Source organism: Megachile rotundata, chromosome 16 (genome assembly GCF_050947335.1).
Source record: "Megachile rotundata isolate GNS110a chromosome 16, iyMegRotu1, whole genome shotgun sequence".
Taxonomy (NCBI): domain Eukaryota; kingdom Metazoa; phylum Arthropoda; class Insecta; order Hymenoptera; family Megachilidae; genus Megachile; species Megachile rotundata.
In genome coordinates this window covers 2,779,249-2,800,486 of record NC_134998.1, presented here as the reverse complement: position 1 = coordinate 2,800,486, position 21,238 = coordinate 2,779,249, and the positions used below count along the sequence as shown (strand labels likewise).

At 33.9% G+C, this 21,238-nt stretch overlaps 3 protein-coding genes and 2 long non-coding RNA genes across 19 annotated transcripts in view; 3 read left to right on the top strand and 2 right to left on the bottom strand.

Moving 5' to 3' along the window:
• The window catches only part of Gprk1 (G protein-coupled receptor kinase 1), a 63,003-nt gene extending 54,143 nt beyond the window's left edge, over positions 1-8,860 (bottom strand). For 2 of the 3 annotated variants that reach the window (XM_003702547.3, XM_012283644.2), the window contains exon 1: positions 8,269-8,859. In XM_003702547.3, coding sequence (XP_003702595.1) covers positions 8,269-8,381 — 113 coding nt within the window. In that variant the 5' untranslated portion in view covers positions 8,382-8,859. Of the gene's footprint in view, positions 1-8,268 lie in introns of all 3 variants that reach the window. The other variant, XM_012283643.2, reaches the window with a different exon arrangement.
• Positions 1,900-4,899, top strand: LOC143266038 (uncharacterized). 7 transcript variants are annotated; one of them, XR_013041037.1, is made up of 4 exons: positions 1,900-2,039; positions 2,733-2,785; positions 2,875-3,053; positions 4,001-4,899. It is a non-coding gene; the product is annotated as an uncharacterized LOC143266038 (long non-coding RNA). The 7 variants fall into 7 exon arrangements; XR_013041038.1 differs by lacking the exon at positions 1,900-2,039 and adding an exon at positions 3,284-3,460 and having other exon boundaries at positions 2,627-2,785; positions 4,054-4,899; XR_013041036.1 differs by lacking the exon at positions 1,900-2,039 and adding an exon at positions 3,131-3,460 and having other exon boundaries at positions 2,627-2,785; positions 4,057-4,899.
• Positions 8,768-10,085, top strand: LOC143266014 (uncharacterized). The gene is made up of 2 exons (XR_013040921.1): positions 8,768-8,906; positions 8,992-10,085. It is a non-coding gene; the product is annotated as an uncharacterized LOC143266014 (long non-coding RNA).
• Positions 10,086-12,603: 2,518 nt separating this feature from the next.
• Positions 12,604-18,248, top strand: LOC100877805 (striatin homolog). Of its 2 annotated transcripts, XM_012283645.2 has the most exons (8): positions 12,604-13,022; positions 13,209-13,355; positions 13,447-13,581; positions 14,178-14,401; positions 14,979-15,168; positions 16,297-16,498; positions 16,884-17,078; positions 17,260-18,248. In XM_012283645.2, the coding sequence occupies exons 3-8, from the start codon at positions 13,484-13,486 to the stop codon at positions 17,419-17,421; spliced, it is 1,071 nt and encodes a 356-aa protein (XP_012139035.2). In that variant the 5' UTR covers positions 12,604-13,022; positions 13,209-13,355; positions 13,447-13,483; the 3' UTR covers positions 17,422-18,248. The 2 variants fall into 2 exon arrangements, with proteins under 2 accessions (XP_012139035.2, XP_076397300.1); XM_076541185.1 differs by having other exon boundaries at positions 12,605-13,618.
• Positions 17,535-21,238, bottom strand: part of ssh (Protein phosphatase Slingshot) — a 163,079-nt gene continuing 159,375 nt past the window's right edge. For all 6 annotated transcript variants that reach the window (XM_012283647.2, XM_012283649.2, XM_076541163.1 and 3 more), the window contains one exon: positions 17,535-21,164. In XM_012283647.2, coding sequence (XP_012139037.1) covers positions 19,162-21,164 — 2,003 coding nt within the window. In that variant the 3' untranslated portion in view covers positions 17,535-19,161. The remainder of the gene's footprint in view (positions 21,165-21,238) is intronic.

Genomic DNA, 21,238 nt, shown 5'->3' with positions numbered 1-21,238 from the left:
AATAAATAAATTTTATTATTAAGAAATTTAAAAACTTGAAAATTCGAGGATATGAAAATCTAATACTTCGAAGATTTAAAAAAATCAAAATTTGAAAAATTGACAAATACTGAAAATTTAAAAAATTGATAAATACTGAAATATTGAAAAATCTAAGAATTTAAAAATGCAAGAAACTGAAAATTTGTTACAAAAATAAAAATTGAAAAGTCCAATTACTAAATACAAATATTATCAAAGTTATAAATAATTACTAATTTTACAATTTTACAGTGTTTCACAAAATGAATAATTCAATAAAATACGTTAAAAATAATCTCTCCATATAACAATACAACGAGCAATTTTATAAGTGGAAAATAATGTGTCACCTACATATGTATCTATTATATTAACAAATATATGTGCAGGCAATTGGTTGAATACGTTTTTCAAGGTTCAATCAATCTTTATAGGTACACCCTATGCATCACTTACAAGTAACCAGAGTTTCAACTGATACGGTTATATTATTAGCACGATCTACGTACGTCTAATAATATTTAGATATCAACGTTGCAGTTAGCTTCATTGAATCGAGACGTTAACTAGTGACGTGTTTCATCTTTGATGATTCTACTTTTACCTATGATTACATCAAACACTATCAAATATATAAAGTGAATTAGACTTCATGTGCATAAAATTGTATATTAACATTACTGACGTAACCAGAACTTTTTCTTCTAATTTCGCCACCCGGAATCTAGAGTTTGAAGTAAAATCACCAGATGCTTTCAGATGAAGGATGTTTAACAGAAAAAATTATTACTAACAAAACTATTAGCAAATTATGAATGAACTATTTACACTTTTTTAGTATTAGGAAATATTTTTACTGCTTTTCATAGTAAAAATGAAGTTAGCTAACTATTTTTTAAAATAATAAATAGTTTACTATATTTCATTAATGGTATACAAGCTTTGTATTATTATAAATAAAGGTGAGATTATTTTTCAATCGAAAGTTATATTTCTCAGAACTGTATATTTTTTGAAGAATTTTTCAAAGTTTCGCGAAGTTTTTCTCAAGAAATGTTCAAACATTAATTAATTATTGAAAACACCATTTTATATCGGTACGAGCGAAGAAAACGTAGACTCAACAATTCTTTTTAAATATCGGCACGATTTAAATAATTCAGCAAGAAATGTTTGAAAATCTCCACCCACTTGATGTCTGACTTTGTATCAACATTAATTCGATCGTGCATGCACTTTTTTTCAGCCATATATTGTTTTAAGTATAAAATCTATCAATGGAGTACTTAAATGGGGGATATTATGAATGGGGGACAATATGGTGAAATGTGGGACAATCCCCCCTAATAGGGAACGTCTGGTCACTTGAGTATAGGGTAGAGCTTCCCAAACTTTTATTGCTTGAGACTTGAGACCCATTTTCGAAAACGGTCATTTTTTGCGACCCACTCGCTTGCAATTCATATTTTAAAAGGAGGAGATGTTGAATAAAAAAACATCGTTTTACAACCTTTAAATTTTTTATATTTTAACATTTTCGCAGGGTTTACCAGTTGAAACTCATACTTCGAGCTCCTGGTTTAGGGGAGGTTTAAATTTTTGTGTTGCTTAATTTTAATTCTCAATGGCCACTGGGGTATAAAACGACCCCTTCAGCTTTGAGTTTAGCTACTTTATCTCCTGAAAATCTAAATAACCTTTTTTGAAATACCAGTATTTTTGTTATTTTTGTCCTGAAAATCCGGAGAATTTTAGCTAGAATTTTAGATCAGCTAAAATTCAGGTCTTCATATTAAAATCGGGAAAAGTTTTGAAGTTTTCTGCGAAAACTGTCATTCTTTCAATTTTTTTTTGTTTCTGAATTTTTGTCGTACTCAACCTTCAAATTTGCTCAAATCAACTATGAAATATGTTAAAACAGTTATCAAAGATTACTTATATTTTTATAAATTAAGATATTGAGTAGCTTTTTTGTAAAAAATATTTTTAGTAAGATCTTAAATGTCCTAGTGTATCAAGTATGTTATTCTAATGAGTTTAACCTTGCTTTTTTCATAATTTCACTTTGTAAAAGAATTAGTGTATTTTTTGTATTTAGTTGCATTGCATGCCACAATTTGTATTTGATCAAATTTTTTTAAAATATATTTCATAAATGTTTTTCGAGATAAACGCTTATTTCTTGTAATACATTTTTTATTTTTTAATTACATTTCATATTTACTAGAAAATATTTCATTAAAATATTTTAACTAATGTTTATCAAAGAGATGTTTAGATTTGTGCTTGTTCATTATGTTGGTAATATATTCCTTTCATAAAATTCTAATAAGCCCATAATAATATAATTAGGGATTATTCTCAGTACATACACAAACTTAAAGGTTAAAGCTGATAATTATTAAAACAAACCATAAATAACAAAAATATATAAGAGCCTTAGGTTTTAAACTTATTTCTTAAAAATATATTTTACTCAAACTTCTAGTGTATTAAAATTATTGCATAATAAAATAATTGAAAAATATAATTAAACAACATAAACATTTTATGCATCTAACAACATAAAAACGGTACTAAATGAAAATTGCATATTATAGTGAAATATTATTATATTTTCTCAGAGTCATATTGAATAAAGTTAAAACACATAAAAATTGAAAGTTATTACAAATTTATTAATAATTAAAAATTTATTACTTCATTTCGAGTTTTTCCCAATTTCCAATCGTGGATTAATGAATCGGATGATTCGGTCTTTCCGGTAAGTTGGTCGTCACACAAGAAACTTTTTTTTGTTTGAAATGTTTTATCTAGTCATAAATCTTACCCAGCGATAAATTACTCCATCAGATGCTGAGTTTATGTACCACGAACAATTCTGACAGTTACAATACTTTTGGTAAACGGAAATAAAAATGGTGATTATAATTTTTCCTTAGTTAAATAGACAATGGAAGATGTTATATTCGATATCATTATAATTCAACAAAGGACTCGCTTCAGCGTTTGCCTATCTCAACAGAACAAAAGTAAATATATTTAGCATGATAATACTGATACATTATTTCTAGTTATATAACAATTTGATACAATTGAAACTGTTCAGTTCATGGTAATGGGGAAAGAGACGGCCATAACTCTCGTGTCCTAATTCAGCGGGAAATTTGAATAAGAATTACTTTCGCGAGTGAATAAAAGAGTGAATACAATCTAAATATTTTAAAAATACAAATTTAAATGAACATGTGCTATTTAATAGGTGCTTAAAATAGACCTTGTACAAGTATACAGTAGAAATAAATATTAAAAAAGAAATAATAATAAACATTGAAATATGCAACGAATTTAATAAATGTAAAACAGAATACATTCTAACGAGTTCATCATTAAAGAAGAATTCTATCATTTTATACTGATTGGTAATTTAAAAATAAAGGTATGTTCAACCTTTCTTTATTTTGGAGAAAATAAAGAATTAAACTATTTTATTATATTAAATTATAATATTAAACTATTTTTAATGTGAGAGTTTATAATGTTCATAACTGTCAATATACTAGCAAAATATATAGTATATTTAAAATACTTCCCTAGCTGTCTATTCAATTGATAAAAAAGTAAAAGAGTGAGATATTCTGCAAAAAAATATTACTTGATATTTTAAGAAATTTCTTAAGTAATTTTGAACTTAAAACTTTAGAAACTAATTGAAAGAAGCATTTTCATTCATAGTATAACTACAAACTTAAATAACTGTTAACTATAAACTACAGAACAAATCGTTTTCAGCGGGAAAATTTGTATAACGATTCTGGGGGCGTGGTTTCGTTTTGATTGGATGAAGTACACAGGGTGGGAGAAGGGGCGGGGCCACTTTCCCCACCATCATAACTTTTTCTAAGTTGTTCTAATAACCCATAAACAAATTATATAATCGGACATCGCGTGTGCTGCATCATTTCCCACTATTTTACAGTTAATCGCGTCTGCAGCCGAACAGATGTAATGACACGCAATATATTATTCTAGTAGTTGGTGTCATTTAACTGATGAGAGAACTGTGGTAAACAAGAAAAAAATTGTACATGGAGGAAAATGTTTTTATCTCGAAATTGCTACGAATTGGAAGACAGTCCAGTTTCTTTCCGAAGGCAAAAAAATTGATGTCTTATCCCAAGTACTTAATATTATTAGATTTTTATTGCTTATACCACCAACCAATACTAACTCCATAAACATAAATTGTCTTCTACAGAAATATTCATGTAATCCTTCAAAAGTAATAAAGTAAACATTCAATCAGCAAACTAATTTCTTCTCCAGGAATTTATGTTTTTTTTTTTTTTCAAATTGTAAATATACAATGTATTTATGTTCAACGTGAATGGAAATAGAAGACAAACTCTGTCGCATCGTACTCTGAATGATTTTACTGGAAAATTTCGAAATGAAACATTTATGAAGTTGCTTGTCTGGGAAAAACATGAAACGCAAAGGTGACTTAAAGTAACACGCTTCTTTTCCCGGATAAAAAAAAAATTTACAAGAAAATTATACATCGCGTTTAAACTGAAGAATGGTGATCTAGAAACTTCGAAAAGATATTTCTGGCATTGCTTGTCAATCATGTATTCTTCGGAACATTTTTTGAATAGCGAAAATACTAAAAATATCCTACATATCAGGGTAAATTATTCATTACCCGTACTATCATAGATACGAAGTGTACTTTATGTCCTCTTATGGAAGAGGAAAGAAAAAGCAAGCGTAAATACATGAATAACGGTGTAAGCAAAAATAATGACCACTTTTCTTATTAAATATTCGTATTGGGTCGAAGGAAGTGATAACATAATATTTGTATGTATATATTTTTTAAACATGCAATAAAGTAGAATATTGTAGTAAATATTATAGTGAGTTTCTAAAAAAAAAAATAGTAGTAGTATAAAATAATTATTGTTATACACATTAATAATTGTTATACTAATAATAATAATTATTATCATTATACTATACAATAATATTAACAATAAATAATTATAGTTACTTTAACTATGGAATTAATATAGTATAACCATTATTAATATTATTAATGTGCAATATAACATACATAATTAGTATTACACTAATTATAGCAGTCCAGTATAGTTTATAGTATATCAACAAATATATAGTAACATTAATAATAATAGTTAGAATCATTTTAAAAACAATCACTATTTTTGCATGTACTTAATAATTGTACCTACTGTACACGTTATAACAAAAAGCAAAAATATAAATAAAATTAAATTAATGAACCTCTTGAAATAGAAAAAGATCCGGTGATACATAAAAATTCAAAAATCAATCTTAAATTGTACGAAAAAAATCTAAAGTCAATCTTAAAATGTATGATCATCGAAAATGCAAAAATTTGACTGTTAAATCATTATGTGTAATTATTTTTGACGTTGAATGTCTTCCATTGAACGTCACTTTACTTGGTTGAAAAAAGAACGCGATAAAATCGAACTTTTCATTGAGCAATAAACCGTGGGAATTAAAAAGATATTAACCATTCGAAAGGGACAATTAGACGTGCGAATACTTTTATTGATCCCTCTATGTATTAGTAAACTTCTCGTTTGTTTGATAATCCGATATACCGTTACTGCCTCCTGACTGGTGAAATAACGGCCTCGTAAATGACCACTCTTACGAAACACCCTCCACGAGTCAATTTCTGAAATTGACTTCTTAAACTTATCCACGTTGTTTTTGATGTGATACTGCCATTACTTTTCGGAAAAATTAACCAAAAAACCAAGTAACGTAGGTCTTTCGTCTAAAAATTCAGAATGTATCAAACTAATTTCATTGCAAAAATATATTTTATAAATTAGTATCACACTATTACTACTTTACGTATATCAAATATTTCGAAATAGAAACGTTACTTTAATATTTCATATTAATTTTTAAACTAAAATAGTTCAAATTTGATCAATAATTTAAATTTGTATAAAACATTTAACAGATATTGCTTAAATAAATAATCTCACTAGAAAGAACACACTATATTTAAAGAAATCGCAGAATACATTAAAGCACATCTAAACTGTATAATAGATCGTAATGCAACAATAATGGAGGTTGTAATTGAATTAGAAACAATGAGAATAGCTACACAGTTATTTACGTAATGTTCAATCTGAATAAACTAAATTAATTAGGTATAAACATTTGCTAATACGAAAAACCCATTATATAATGCTACTTAATCGTGAGAAACAAAATCACAATATTTGCTTCATAATTGCGCGCCTAAATTAATCCCGCGTTTGCCGCGTCGGAAATACAAACTGCACTTAACCTAACCTTCGTTACAATTGATCTACCGCCTAACACAAGTAACCAATTACCGATATCAAAGAACAAATAAACGCAAGTAATAACGTTTTATTTTGAAGCATAAACGAAACTTTGTAACCGATAATAGTCGATGAAAACCGGATGCAATTTTCTCATCGTCATTAATTGTTCCGGTGTTTTCGATCGACGTACTTCACTGTTTGTAAACATTTTTCCGAAATGGCGCGCTATCGAAAGCGAACGGAGCTAAAGGAACCGAACATCCGTACGTATGCGCGGAAAAACAAAGAAAGATGGAGCCAACCGTATCGGGTCAGACAAGGAACAGAAGGGAGAAGAAGGGAGGGGCAGGAAACGTGGTGAGACGTAGTGATGGGACTAATTCGATTATCATGTCGAAATGTACAATCGATTAAATCCCTTGCAAAATTCTTCAGGGACACTGACAAGAAAAAATATCTACTCTAGTTATTAAAATAAATATATAGAATTTTAAATCCATAACTGATACTATAATATGCATATACACGTAGAAAAACATATGCATGAGTAAATGTACTTTAAAGCCATCTAATTTTACAGTAAATTTAATATAAAAATAGAGATTAATAACAATAAAAATTTTTAATTAATACTTAACTTCTTTAGTATACTAAAAACATTGCTTTAAATGTGATATTAATGCTTTACTTGAAATGCATAATTTAAGCTCATTTCAAAAATATCTTTGCATTTACGTCAAATGAAATTTGCAATTTTTTAAAAGTCAGTAATTTTATAGACTAGGTATTTTAAAAGATAGTAGAAACTGAAATTGTTGAATACGAATGGTCATTCTAAACTACTACGCAATCTTTCAAGAACAGAGTAGAGGTGCCGCTATCGATTATTGATACACCATCGCTTTCTTATCGATATTTAACGATATATCGATAATATTGTTACAATATCATTAAGGTTAATGGGGGTGACTGAGGTAGAATGTTATACGTAAGATAAAAATATAAATTATCATTTAAATTTATTTTTATTTAATCTTCAAATATAACCTCGCTTTATCTGATGCATTATTTTATCATTAAATTTATTTATTCTTGCATAAACTTTGAATATAACCTGATTTCAAAGTGAAGATTAATATTATGTACTAAGTTAGGTTGAATTAGATTTTATCATTCAAATCTGTTAGGTTTGGGTTAGGGTAAATTAAGTTAAATTAGATTAGGTTAATTTAGATTGCGTTACAAGATTCGACTAGGTTTGTTTGTTAGTATAGGATTACGTTCGTTTGAGATTACAGGTAGATAAGAGTCAGATTATGTTAGAGCAAATTACATTAGGTTAGGGTTATATTTGTTTATGGTTAGTGTTAGGTCAGGGTTAAAATCTGGTTGTGTCAATTAAATTTAGGTTAGGTTAGAAGTACATTCACTTGGGATTGCTGTCATGTTATGTTTGATTGAATTAAATTACATTAAGATAGGTTATATTAATTCAATTTACATTCTGTTAGGTTTTATCATTCGAATCTATTTATATTTTTTTAACTTTAAATATAATTCGATTTCGTTTCAAATACGAATAATTAAATTTAAATCAATGATAAAATTACGTGTTATATTCAATCGCTCACTTGCCTCAACGATATTATCGACATATCAAATTATCGATATTTGTCGGTAACATTGTTGACAACAGCAACTCTACATCCAAGTCTATCTAATTTTAAGCAAAACCGGAAATATCTAAAACTAACCAGTACATTGTAGCAACACTGTTGTTATCGCTTGCTTACGAGCGTGTCGGATCTATCGCTAGAAGCAAACACAGTCGGTCGAGGTGGTTAGATTGACAAAAAGCAGGAAAGATCGAAGAGTATCGACGTACCTCGGATCAGGCAAGATGATCTTCTTGCTGGCCCTGGCGGCCGGTGTGCATTTGCTCTTCTCCATGGCCATCAGGTAGCTGACGTCGGCCAGCACCGCCTCGAGGTCCGCCATTTTCCTCGGTGGTCTCTAAATCTTTCGGACGTGAACACGGCCTGCCCACCCTGGAGCTGGTTACCTCGACGACACTCTGCTCACCGCGACGGACGCGTCGTTCTCACAGTCGCGACGCCGGGAACGACGCGGCCGACGCCGACATTCTGATCGAACACGACCGACGTGCGAGTCTGACAGCTCCGTCGGAGATCTGAGCACGATTTACAACCAGGGAAGTGTCTCGGGGTCTCTCCTAGTCGAAGCGAGGTTAACGACACTCCCTTCGGGTAACACAACACCAATCACCCGCGCAACTGTTTGTGTACCGTTCACGCGGGCGACACCACGACTACGTCGATCTCTGACGTGTTGGCCATCACAAGTCTCTCGGACGTGAACGAATCGAACGTGCAAATAGCCACGAATTCGCACGCGATCATTCGCATTCGAGACCCGTACAACTTTACACGGAACCTACGCTTTACCGACTGACAGCCGGACAAGTCGGAAGGCACAAGTCCGCGCGCACTTGCGCGATGATTGGTTCGTTCTCCTTCCCTCTACGAATCTTCGCTTCGCCATCTGTGAATCGTAAGCAAACGACTTACTGGACTTGTTTCTCCGCCAGTGTAAATCGAGTCGGTGAATTGGAGAACCGTACACATCCCTGCAATGTAGCCTTCTCGTCGTTACACATTGTTGAACGGAAAGGAACCATCCACATTTTCGGTTTCGGTTTTCGGAAAATGTAGAAAAAAATCTAACCTCCAACTTCCTGTCTCTGTATACACACTATGGGCAAATAGGACGAGTAACGGAACACTTCCTATGTCTGCAACACATAACAGAGTGTATTAAATTTATCTCTTTTACAGGACTGACTGCACGAAATTTTTTTCCTTTATGGTAGAAATTATTTAATTTTAAACAATCTAATATATTAATACTGAAGTGTAAAAAATATTAATTTTATATTTGGTTCCAAAAATTTAAATAGTAATTTCTACTCTGGTGTAATTTAAATTCAAGGTATTCTTTGGCTCTGTAATCAAGAACTGTATATTGTAACATATGATTTAAAAGTGACATGTAAAAAACATGGTTTTAGAGTTATTACCATCAGAATGTTATAAAAGCATACCTTGATCAATTATGATGATTTTATTCATTCATCTGTAAAATTTGGTTGTACAAAGCTATTAGTGTGCTTTTATTAATTCATGTGGGTAGATTATGGATGTTTATGCTTTTATGCTATATTGAAATTTACAATATATACAATAAATTTACAATAAATTATATAATCTATAAACCAGCTTATAGATTATGTGATTTATTTATATTTTGCAAACCTTGATATATCATAGGTGTATAAACATCCACGGTCTACATATGACACTGTGCTACATTCTATAAATATGTCTTATTACAAAAATAATAGTAAGAAACAAATAAAAGTGAACTTACGTAGGTATATGTATATAGTGTTAAGATCATGTATTTGAAATTAGTTTAATAATGTTCAATCATATTTAAAAGCATTTTTTCACTGCTCTTGGAAAACATACATTTGTCATATTATTTAAGATATTATTGGTCACATAGGTTAAGACTTGATATCTGTTTTGAAAAACACATTAGAGTCATTCATGTTTAATAGCCCAGGTTTATGAAGTCACATCACAAAAAATACGAAGTTGAAATTAAACAGTTTTATATTAAGACATGTTAATATTAAATCACAGAAATATTAATTATTAAACTCATCATTAAAGCAAGTCAGTATCAAGTTCAATTTATTTTTTATTTCAGAAAGCAACAATGTCCAGTGTATGATCCTATTTTTAAACAATATAATGATGTATTTTATAGCTGCATTCAGACAGTTATGTACATATCTTTAGTGTAATGTATTCCTTGTGTACCCCAAAAGTTACATCAAGTTTTGCAACTTCGATTTGACTTGTAAAGTTTGAAAAGTGTAACTTAATATACACTGACTCCAGAGTTTAGATATATGCAAATGAATGTGAGGTAACTTCAGTAGCTTTTTTACAGGATTCATATAAGATTTATACAGAGTTTTTTACATCTATTTTGCTCCTGTTATTTTTGTTCAGCTTGTTCATGTCTTGCCATATTTCAATGATTATATTTACAGCGTATTAAATCTATACAAGTTAGAATCTGCAGGCTTTGAAAACATACCTATGATTGTTTGAATATTAGAAAGAACTATTTAGTTATAATATTGCATTCAGAATTCTCAGTTTTATGATTAGTGTATTTCTCTGTTTATCTTATCTCATTTTATCTCCTTTTCTTTTTCACTAATTTGTAATTGAAACTTGGATAAGAGTATGATAATTGATTGTCAAGATAACAAACAGCAATGATTTGGAAGAGCATACAACTTTTAAAGAAATACTCATAAAAGTTTTTTAGGATCTATTTGATTAGTGCTCAAGTCTACATGGAAGTGTATTACTCTCAATTCTTGCAGTACTTATCAAAGATATGAATCTGTTCTATTTAGGTTTTATTGTGTTTAGAAGATTACAAGATTACTTTTGAGAGTACAAGATATTTATTTAAATAATTGAATACTGAAATATATAAAAGTTTCTGAATTTATTATCACCTGGTTATTACAATTTTCACAATAATGAAAAAATGAACTACTTCTTCCAAGAACTTAATATATTTCTTTATGAGTTAGTGATTAACTTTTAATTATATAATATTTTATTATTTAATTGATTATTATGAATATATGACAGTAAGAGGAAATGTATTATTCCAATGATTGATTTAATAAAACAGTGTTATCAGTGCCAGTTAGAGGAGGAAAGCCGTACTAAGAAAATGCAAAATATTTTCTTTTGTGAAGTACATTCACAAAAGTGAAATTCATATTTACGCGCGCCGCTTATAAAAAAGTGGCACATCTCACGTCATCTAGTGGTGAATATCAGTACTACTTAAATAGAAAATTGCGATTTTATTTTTAAATTTATGACGTTTCCGCAATTGTGATATAAGTATGGTATTCTATGACCTACACGAAGCTGAAATAATACATTCTTAAGCGTTACGTCTAATTTTAATTGACTACAAGCGTTAGAAATGAATATTAAACAAATTCCATTTTATGGATTTTAAAATGTATGGCTATCTAGCGGTAGACGGTGAAAAGTAACAAACTAAATATCTGTGTTCAATGTTAAAATCAAGATAGCAATTCCTGTATCAATTCATTTTTTCGACACAGGAACACTTTTAATATATTCTGAAGCTATGTTGGACATCTGTTTTGAAAATATTTTTCTACAGTAAGTCGGAAAAATCAATATTTCAAGTTTAGGGTAAAACTTCGAAAAACAGTCATACTCCGATATCGACAAAATGTTGTGCTCTTTTTTGCAAAAAAAGATATATGCGAGAATGGTTTTCAGCGATTCACAAGAAAATTTTGTACCATTCTTATGTCGTTCCCTATATCATCGACGAGATACAGTATACTATGTGAATTGTTCTGAACACTTTATCCCTCAGGAATATATTGCAAGCTGCATAAAATCAGTATTAATAGATATATAGCATATTAATCAATAAAATCAATATTAATTGAATCGAATAAGTATCGTTCACTGGGAGACCATTCTTTATCTTCATCGAATTGTCTTTTATTTTATCTGCATATTTAAGTTTACAAGACAACACAGATTCTTTGATAAATTTTTCTATAGAAATATCCAATGGAATACCCTTAATAATTTTTCAATTTTATTATTCAAAATATAAAATTCCCATACTGTTTTCTGCGGATAATTTTACAGTCCAGGAAACGTACTATTTTTGTATTCTCGTTTGTAGCGGTCTGAGGAAGTTCTTATGCCATTATCTCAGTTCCAAAGAGATAAGAGAGTAATATGTGACCCTCATATATGCACAAAATGCATTAATTTTTCAGAAAATCGTAATATTGTGATTTTATATTTTTTCCATTCATCGCTAGATGGCACAATCTGTACAGTTTTGGAGCTAGTTCAATAAATATCGATTTTTTCGACTTAATCAGCATTAATATACATCAAATGTTAATAATAATTTGCTTTAAAATATCTTAGGAAGCATAACATGTGGTGACAGTTACGAAATATGACTTTTTATGATTTCCTCTTATGCGTATTCGAATATGCACTTTTTCGATTAGTTCAAATGTTTCGTCACTAGATGGCGCCACACGCGCCGGTTTTTTTTTTTTGTAATTTTTTGTAAGAACTCCACCTTACCGATGTATGTTAAATATGGTAAATTGATTGATTGATTGATTATGTTGTGGGCGTCGACTACTGTGGTCATTAGCCCGAAGTATGGTAAATAGTTAGACGTTGTCTTAATGTGTAGGTATCCTTAAAGTTTATTATCACAGTGGCTGCTATTAGTCTGTGATTTTACAATTGTTCATTGAGTTTACTAGTACTAAAAATAGCTCACTAACTAATTACAAAGTTTAACTATGTTATGGCATATCTGTACTTTAATGTCTTCCCAAAAAGTGTCATTGTAATCTCGTAGAAAATTCCCTTACCAGGAAAAAACGTTGAAATTCAAGGCAGAAAAAAGTACACTTTTCGGAGGGATGGTTGAGCGGAAGTAGGTGTCAACACATTTTCATAGCCCGCAATTATATGAAAGCAGAAAACAGTGATACTAGTCTATTTAAATATTAATTTATTTTTCGAAAGAATTAATAAATTATTTTTAAGTTTTTCGTGTACCTCTTCATTTACTATGATTCCTATAAACATGGTTTAAGTAATTCGTCATTTCTGTACTAAGCTAACGTCGATCGTCAACTCAATCCTCCAAGAGAATTACAACCTCAAATTTATTTAGCAATTGCTACATTAGAATGATTTCTTTACCCGCGGGTAAAGCATCGAATATGCAGTTTTGAACTTAAATTGCAGTTACATATTTGCAATGGTATGACTTTTATATATAAACTCTATTTTTAATTTATTTATACCCCATTTTGTAAACTTTTTGTAATCTTTTTCTTGCATATTATTAACAGTGTGGATGGACATGACAGGTTAGCTTCGCAAAAAGCGATGGACGCAGAACTGAGGTTTTCTTACAGGCAGAGTAGCGTAGGATTTTCGCCCGAGCGCCTCGAGTTTGACGGCAATGTAACTGTTCTTAGACAATTGTATGCAAAAACATTTAAAACAACTGCAACAAATCATGTAATTTATTTGCGGTTCATTGTATTATTTAACTATTTTTTAAATTTTTAAATCCTTTCGTCCTGCTATTCGATTGCTACTTATGGTTATGTTTTGAAGAACTGTACAACTTAACTTTCTGTTAGCTAAAGATATATATATATATGCGAATGAGGTTTTATGTTTAATATGTTGCGTTACAATTATTACGTTATAAATCTACTCAAACTCCTAAAGCATTTGAAATTCAGTCTCGAACTTGGATCTTGAAAAATTGTAAGTTATTAGCAATAATATAATTATTAACAAGAATAAGTGTTAGTAGTAATATTTTCATACACTTTTCAAGAAAACTTTTTATGAGGACTTTAATAATTTCTTTTTATAGTTTCGGTATTTAAAGATTTAACAACAATAGAATAAGTTATGCAAATTAATTTTTCCATTAAATTGTTAATCATTTTAAAAATCTACTTTTGAATTTTCTTCAAATTACCTGATTGATATTTTATAAACTTCTTTTTTATACATTGTTAATTTTTTAATGTAAATTTCCATCGATAAAAGATTGTTGTTTTAGAGACATCGAGCAAGACGTTCTTTGCATATGTTACACGGAAACCTATGAGTTTTTGGCAGCAGGTCTAACGGACGGGACGGTGAAGTTGTACAAAACGAACTCCAAAGGAGAGAACTTTCAACTGCGTGATATAGAAATCACACAGAAACCAAGTCCAGTGACGTCTATTAAACATAGGCCTGTTCACAGATCTCATCCAATCACGCGAACCATTATTGCGACTTGTTAGTGCTAATTGTAACGAATTTCTGCATAACTTGCATCAATTTATCAAATCAAGTAACATGAACCTCAGAATATTATCTCCACGATGATCGTCCACAAGTGGCACCCTCTGTATAAAACTATCTTATTTCAAAATCTTACTTTAATTGTATTAGTGTCTACATATTTTAAAATTAAAAATAAAAAAATAAATGAACGAACGATTAAATATAACTTAATATACTAATATATTAAAAATGATTTAAATTAAATATCATTTAAATTATCGCAGATTTCAAGAAACATATTTTTACAAATTTTGTAATTAAACAATGAACTTGTGAATTGGTCAAATAGGTTTAGTGGCTTTAATACTAAAATAGAATTTCGTTTAAATTAAGATTTTCCAGATTAGTAGTTGATGCATAAATATTGACAAAAATCGTATATTGTTTATTGCTAAATTAAGAAAAATTGTTGCACAAATTATGTAGTTTAGAGAGCACAGAACAAAAAATATTTGGACGATCGTTTAGTAGGTTTATTTCTTAAAAGTTGTCACGTTTTCATTGTCGTTATTATATTTAATTGTTGCAGATGTTAATGGATGCGTGAAATGTTGGCATTATCCAAGTTCCCAGTGCTTGTACACCATACGAGAAAAAAGACAGACTCTTGGCTTGGCTTATCATAATCATCTGCCGAAGTTTGTGACTGTTGGCAATGATGCAAAAATCTTTTTATATGACGAAGAGACTAAAAAGCTGGAAAGAGCTTTCCAAGCAAGGTTTGTTTTTGCAGCAAACTATTTCATACCTTTTCAAAAAGAAATATTCAAATATACAATGAAATTATTAGATAATGCCCAGATTTTGCACTGATTTTTTTCTTTTAATTAAAGCAGTGTTAGGTTATAATGTTTTAGAGCTTTACATTGCCAATTTTTTAAATAAATTACATCAAGAAATGATTGAAAATAGTTTCTACATAATCTTTTTAAAAATGCAAGGTTGGTAGTATGTCATAAAATATGGAATTTTTTAATTTTCAAATAATGTTCTTAGAAAAAGAAGTTTTTTATCTTAAATAATCTTACATTATTCTTTCTTAAAAACAGGATTTATATTTACACATTTAAAGCATTTCAAAAGTCTATACCTTTCAAAGTTATGCGTTAGGTTATGTACACTACCAACCTTACATTTTTAAAAGGGCCCTTCAGAAGACCTACTATACCAGTATTTTATATCTCATTGAATAAAGTATTTAAAATATTTAATAATAATAAAACTATTAATTCTGAAAACGCTACATTTATATTAAAGGAATTAATGTCTGATTTTCTTCTGCACAAAGATTACTTAGAAATAACAATTTAGATTAGTTTCAATTATTTATTTCAATTTCGGTAATACTCATATGTAGTTCTTAAAACGGGTCAGAATATACAATCTTTAGATCCTATGGGGAACTTATGTGTGAGTTTTATGGCTGAATTTGATGAAGGCACGTAAAACGCTTGAAATAGGGGAATCCCATAATTCAGGGTGTTGTAACATTTCTGATATTTCTATGTTCTGATTCCACGTGTAATAGCTATCATGGTCATGCTTTCATTTACAATCTTAATTGTAACAATCATTCTTACCGATAATCTCATTGTTCATCATGGCTAGGCTATTTTACAAACACCTTTTTTACAAATTCCTTTTGAGAATTAAATATTTTTCAATAACAATATTTTTGCTTATAATAATTAAAACTTGTAGTCATTTCACTCATTGTCTGCACTATATCATTTACAAAAACTCTGTGTAACAGTACTTCGATTTACAATCGCTTTTATCAAACTTGTTATCTTCTAAAGCAATCCCAATCATCGTAATCCTAACCTAAACACACTTCCCTGTTCCAGCGAGTCCTTGGAAGTTATGGACGGTCACAAATCCAGAGTTTTTTGCGCGTGTTTTAATCCAAAATCGGCACACGAGTTAATCAGTGGTGGATGGGACGACACCATTCAGTTCTGGGACACCAGGCAACCTCATGCTCTTAGACGGATATCCGGTGTCCACATATGTGGCGATGCACTGGACATCAGCAAGAATGGAAGAGAGGTCCATACAGTTAGAACTCAAACTCGTCATGGTCATTCTCAAATCTAATTTACATTTTCTTAATATTAAATTATTTCCCATTGAGGTGCACTTCTCATATTTGACAACAGTTTTCAAGGTTCATTGCCTAAAGCTATCAGAGATCAAATGAAGCATAGTTTAATTTTTTAAATCCATCATAGCCGATTGATCCTTGATCAATTTCTTTCTTCATACTCGCATTTATTTTGTTCTATTGTCTCTTTCTACCATTTTTTAAAAGAATGAAGCACAAGTGTAGAATGGTATAGTAAGCAAACAAAACTTAAATTAAAAAGGCAGAGTCACTAAGTAAAAAAAAATCACTCAGAATACAAAATCATTTAAAAATTATTCCTGTGATCAGATTCTATCATGCGCCTGGCAGAGGGATAATTCAATCCAATTATGGGACTATGGCAGTGGAAAACACCTGGTCACCGTAGAACCTGACAGTTACTCTTCTCTACTTTATTGCGGAAAGTACGTGACGAACATGTTTCTTGCTTGCGGCGGTTCTGACACTAATCTCTTCAGGGTGGTCGACCTGCGATCTCATGCGGTAAGCTGGACACTCTAGGGCAACCATACTCTTGAGCAGGCTCTATTAGCAAGCTCCGGCAGCTTATATATGATCTTCATCGTGTCGTTTTTACATATAGGCTGTCCATGGGCAAATTAGCCTACATTTTTATTTTACAGCTACTCGTTGCGCACACTAATGTCTAACGTTTTTTCCGCAGACTTTAGCTATGGTCAGGAACTTGACTGGAGGTACGTACAGCTTCGACATAGGTCCAGTGAATCCGAAATACGCAAAGAAAACAAGAACCGTCTTCGTAGTACCACAGCTGGCATTCTGCGCCGGTAGACAGATCTTCGAGATAGATGCTCAGCCCGGATGATCTTTCTTCTATTTCAAACGGATCTCTGTCCATGTATACTTTTTGAGAATTAAATATTTTTCTAAAAAAGGAACCCAGTGTTCGTGGCGTGAAGATAAAAAAGGAGGTCGAGAAACGATGAACTGTTTTCTTTATTTACTTTTCAGCTGATTGTTCCAAAAATAAGGAGACAACGAACGTGGTCCGTTTGCTGGCGAGTTTCAAACGCAAAAGCACAATGTTGGGCGATGTAACAGTTTCTTTTTATTCTAATTCAATGTGTTACAGTTCAATAGCATTCGCTCTCAGGATCGCTTGCCGCTTCAAATAACCTCGTCCGAGAGACAACAGCGGTTAGAATGAACGTATGAGAAATTATCTGCAAAATTATCTCAGTAATAAAATATATTTCTACACACACAGTCGTCGCGGATGCATCTTATCAAAAAACGAGCCTCGCATTCATCATAATCATCATTATCATCATCATCAGGGGAGTATAAAATTGGTCGACATGGCTTTGCGAACGCAAACAGAACGAACGGGTCCGATGATATGTCTGAGAACGACGAACGACCTGGAACGTGGTTCCAGGATCGCGTTTTCTCATTGTACTTTCTCCAGTTGAACCTTCGACGGACAATCGTCGTCACTGGTCGGTAAATAGATAGATGGACTGACAGAGAGAGAGAGAGGGAAAAGAAAAAAAAGCGGTACGTACGGGAAATCAATCAGGTCGCACGACGATGCTATAATTACACGTTGAATACAAAGAGATTAAGGATCGATAACGATTGGTCGATCAGTCGGCCGGGTCGTTCGAACGACCCGGAACAACTCCGGGAAAATAGACAGAGTTTTCGCTACTTTCGTCTCCTCACATACTGTGCACCATCCTAATCACATCGTTCGCTCTAAAATACTAATAGTACAGCTTAACGTTACACGTCGTCCCGAGGTGTCTCATTATTTTTTTTTTTATGTATACATACAATCTGTCGCTTGCGCCTCGGCGATCACAAGAAAACGGAAGTTGAGAGCCAACGTCGCGCACGGGCCACGGACCCCTTTCGTTCACAGCCTGACCGGGCCCCTTCGTTCCGACGAAACAGGCAAACACTGGCCCCAACTTCCGCGGCTACGTCTCCGCAGAACATCACACGTTTGATTCCAAGCCCATTTTTGCTGTTTTTGTTAGGTTTAAAACGACACGTCGTAGGAGTAACGGTTTTCTCTTCCGCGTCTTTCTAATTGTTGCATTTCCAGCTTAAAAAATAATTGAACTAAGGGCAGGCCAAGACACGTCTGACGAAGAAGGAACATAAAAACGCGTTGAACGACTTTACACGTGCCTTACGAAATACGCAACGGGACAGCAAGGCAGGGCACCGGTTCATCTGTTCGACGTGAACACGACAAGTCTTTGTTTGCGTCGTGTGTGTGCAAACACACGAATTGAAAAGGCAGTAAAGAAACACATTGGAACAATTTTGGACAACAAGTATCCGATGCCGTGCCTTATTGTCACTCGTTTTTTAGCACAGGACTCTCGCAAATAGTAAAATTGTACATCGAAGATGGTGGGAAGCGAATCTAAATCCTGTCCCCCCGTCGATTAGTCATCGAGCTCGAAGAGGACGATCCTCGACTCGTTGGCATCAATAGAGATCACACGGTTTCATCGTGGCCACGATAACAACATACCCATGCATTCAGGTACGCGCGCTCTGATTCGACAAAGGGAGAAAACACGTTCCCCTCCTACATGGTGTTGTAAACTGGACTGCTGTGCCTAGGCCTGACCTGCAGCCTGGCAAGAGGATGCGTCCTGCCATGCTGTTGTTGCTTCTTGCTAGCTGCCACGACACCGGACGAGGGAACTGGTGGCCTGCCAGGTGCTTCCGGTCCCTCCGGGAACAAAGGGGACGAATGGTTGTTGATCATGATCGGCGCGGACCTTCTACTGTACTCGGGTGTAACTTTGGTCTTCGCCGAATGCTGCGTGTCCATCGGGTCCCAATCCTTGTCCTTGTGTACGCGCAGCTGGATCTCCGAGGACTTCCTAGAGTCTGGTTTCACCTCGTACTTGCCGACCAGGACCCTGACCGACCGGTCCTCCGAGCTGTCCTGCGAGGACACCGGTATCTCGCTCGGCTTCTCCTTCTCTTTGGTTTCGGACGGGGTCTGAATCTTCGATTCATTGTGAGGGATCACTGGCGACGAAGGTAAACTCCTGATCTTTACGTCCCTCTTCGGTCGGCTGACCATCGACGACTCCCCTTCGAAACTGCTCTCGGGACTCTTTTCCAGCTTAGTCGATTTCGCCTCGAACTCTTTCTTCAGGTTCTTCACGATACCGGAGGTGCTCCGAGGACACTCGGCATCCGGGGAGTCGTCCACGGACAGACAACGCTTATTGAATATCGACTTGTTGCTGAGGTTCTCCAGCACCATCTTGTGATGCTTCACGGAGGAACACTGGGTGGTGTTAACTACACACGGACTCGAGGTTTCACTTTCCGACCTGCAGGACCTTAAGGATGAGGGGAGATCCGAGTCCGACGATAAAGAGGATGGCGCTGGGGCACTAGTGGACAGTCTTCCGATCTGACGAACCGACGCGGGCGAGATGTCGATCCCTCTTATGGGACTCGGGGAGTTTCTAACGGGGTCAACTTTTAGGTTATTTTCTTGGCTAGGCGAGGAGTCCCTCCTTCGCGGCGTGGGAGACGCCGTGTGGTGCAGGAGTACCGGATTGTAGGAATCTTCTTCAACAGGCAGTCTGTCCTTGTCTTCGGCATCGGAGTTCTGGGTGCAAACACGCTTTACGGTTCCCGACGTGGTGTTCTCCTCCAGTTTCTGCTTGGTGCGCTTCACGGTGCCCGGGTGCCAAGGTATCTCTTCCTTGTCATAAGGGAACAGACCACTGGAACCGAGCAGATCCGAAGGTCGCATGTCGTACGAGCCCCAGGAACTATTCCTCGAGGGTAACGTGGCCCATGAGCTGTGCACCGAATTATTATCTAGAACCACGGCACTGTCGTAACTGCTCCAGGAGCTTTGTCGACTCGGAGAGTCCCTCGTGACCGGCTCCCCTTGTCTCTCCTCGCGATCAAACACTCGGTCGACCTGCGTACTGAACGGATCTCCGTCCTTTTTCGTTTTCCGCGCCAGAGTGCCGGGGTACACCGTCATCGTCGCGACACATTCACTCTCCGCACTCACTTCCCCGTTAGTCTTAGCGTTACTACACGAATTGCTACATGTTGCATCGGATGATGATGCAGTCCAGACTAGACATTCACTATTGTTACCACTTTCCGTCTTCTTAGCTTGCTTTTCGCCAGGGTCCCAAACGTCTTGCTTCACTTCCGTCTGCTGTGCCAAACCGTTCTCGTTCACATCCGACATGGGACTTTGCGGTAACGGTTTGTTGTCAGAGTCCGAGCTCGGAGAAGACGGTTTGCTGCTCACAGCTTCGAACTGATTCGTCAGGTTCAGCACCAAACCCTTCCTCCTCTGGCCCTGCGTCTCCAATTTGCTGACCCTGTTCTTCACGCTGGGTGCATCCGGCGAAGGACCTGGTAGGTGAACGATTTGGTTCTGCGAAACGCTATATGACTGCCCGTTGCCACAAGGCATCAACACGTTCCGTGCTTCCTGAGCGATTCCCGGTTTCTGGCTGGTGGAACGAAGAAGATCCTCCCTGGTTACTTCCGTGCTCCCTGCTTTGTCGATGCTTTCGAGGGATTGCGAAAGGGGAACTGCAATAAGGAGATCGGTTAATTAACGGTTACGTTTAACAGAATTTGAGGCTGTTTGAGGTGTCTAGCTCGCT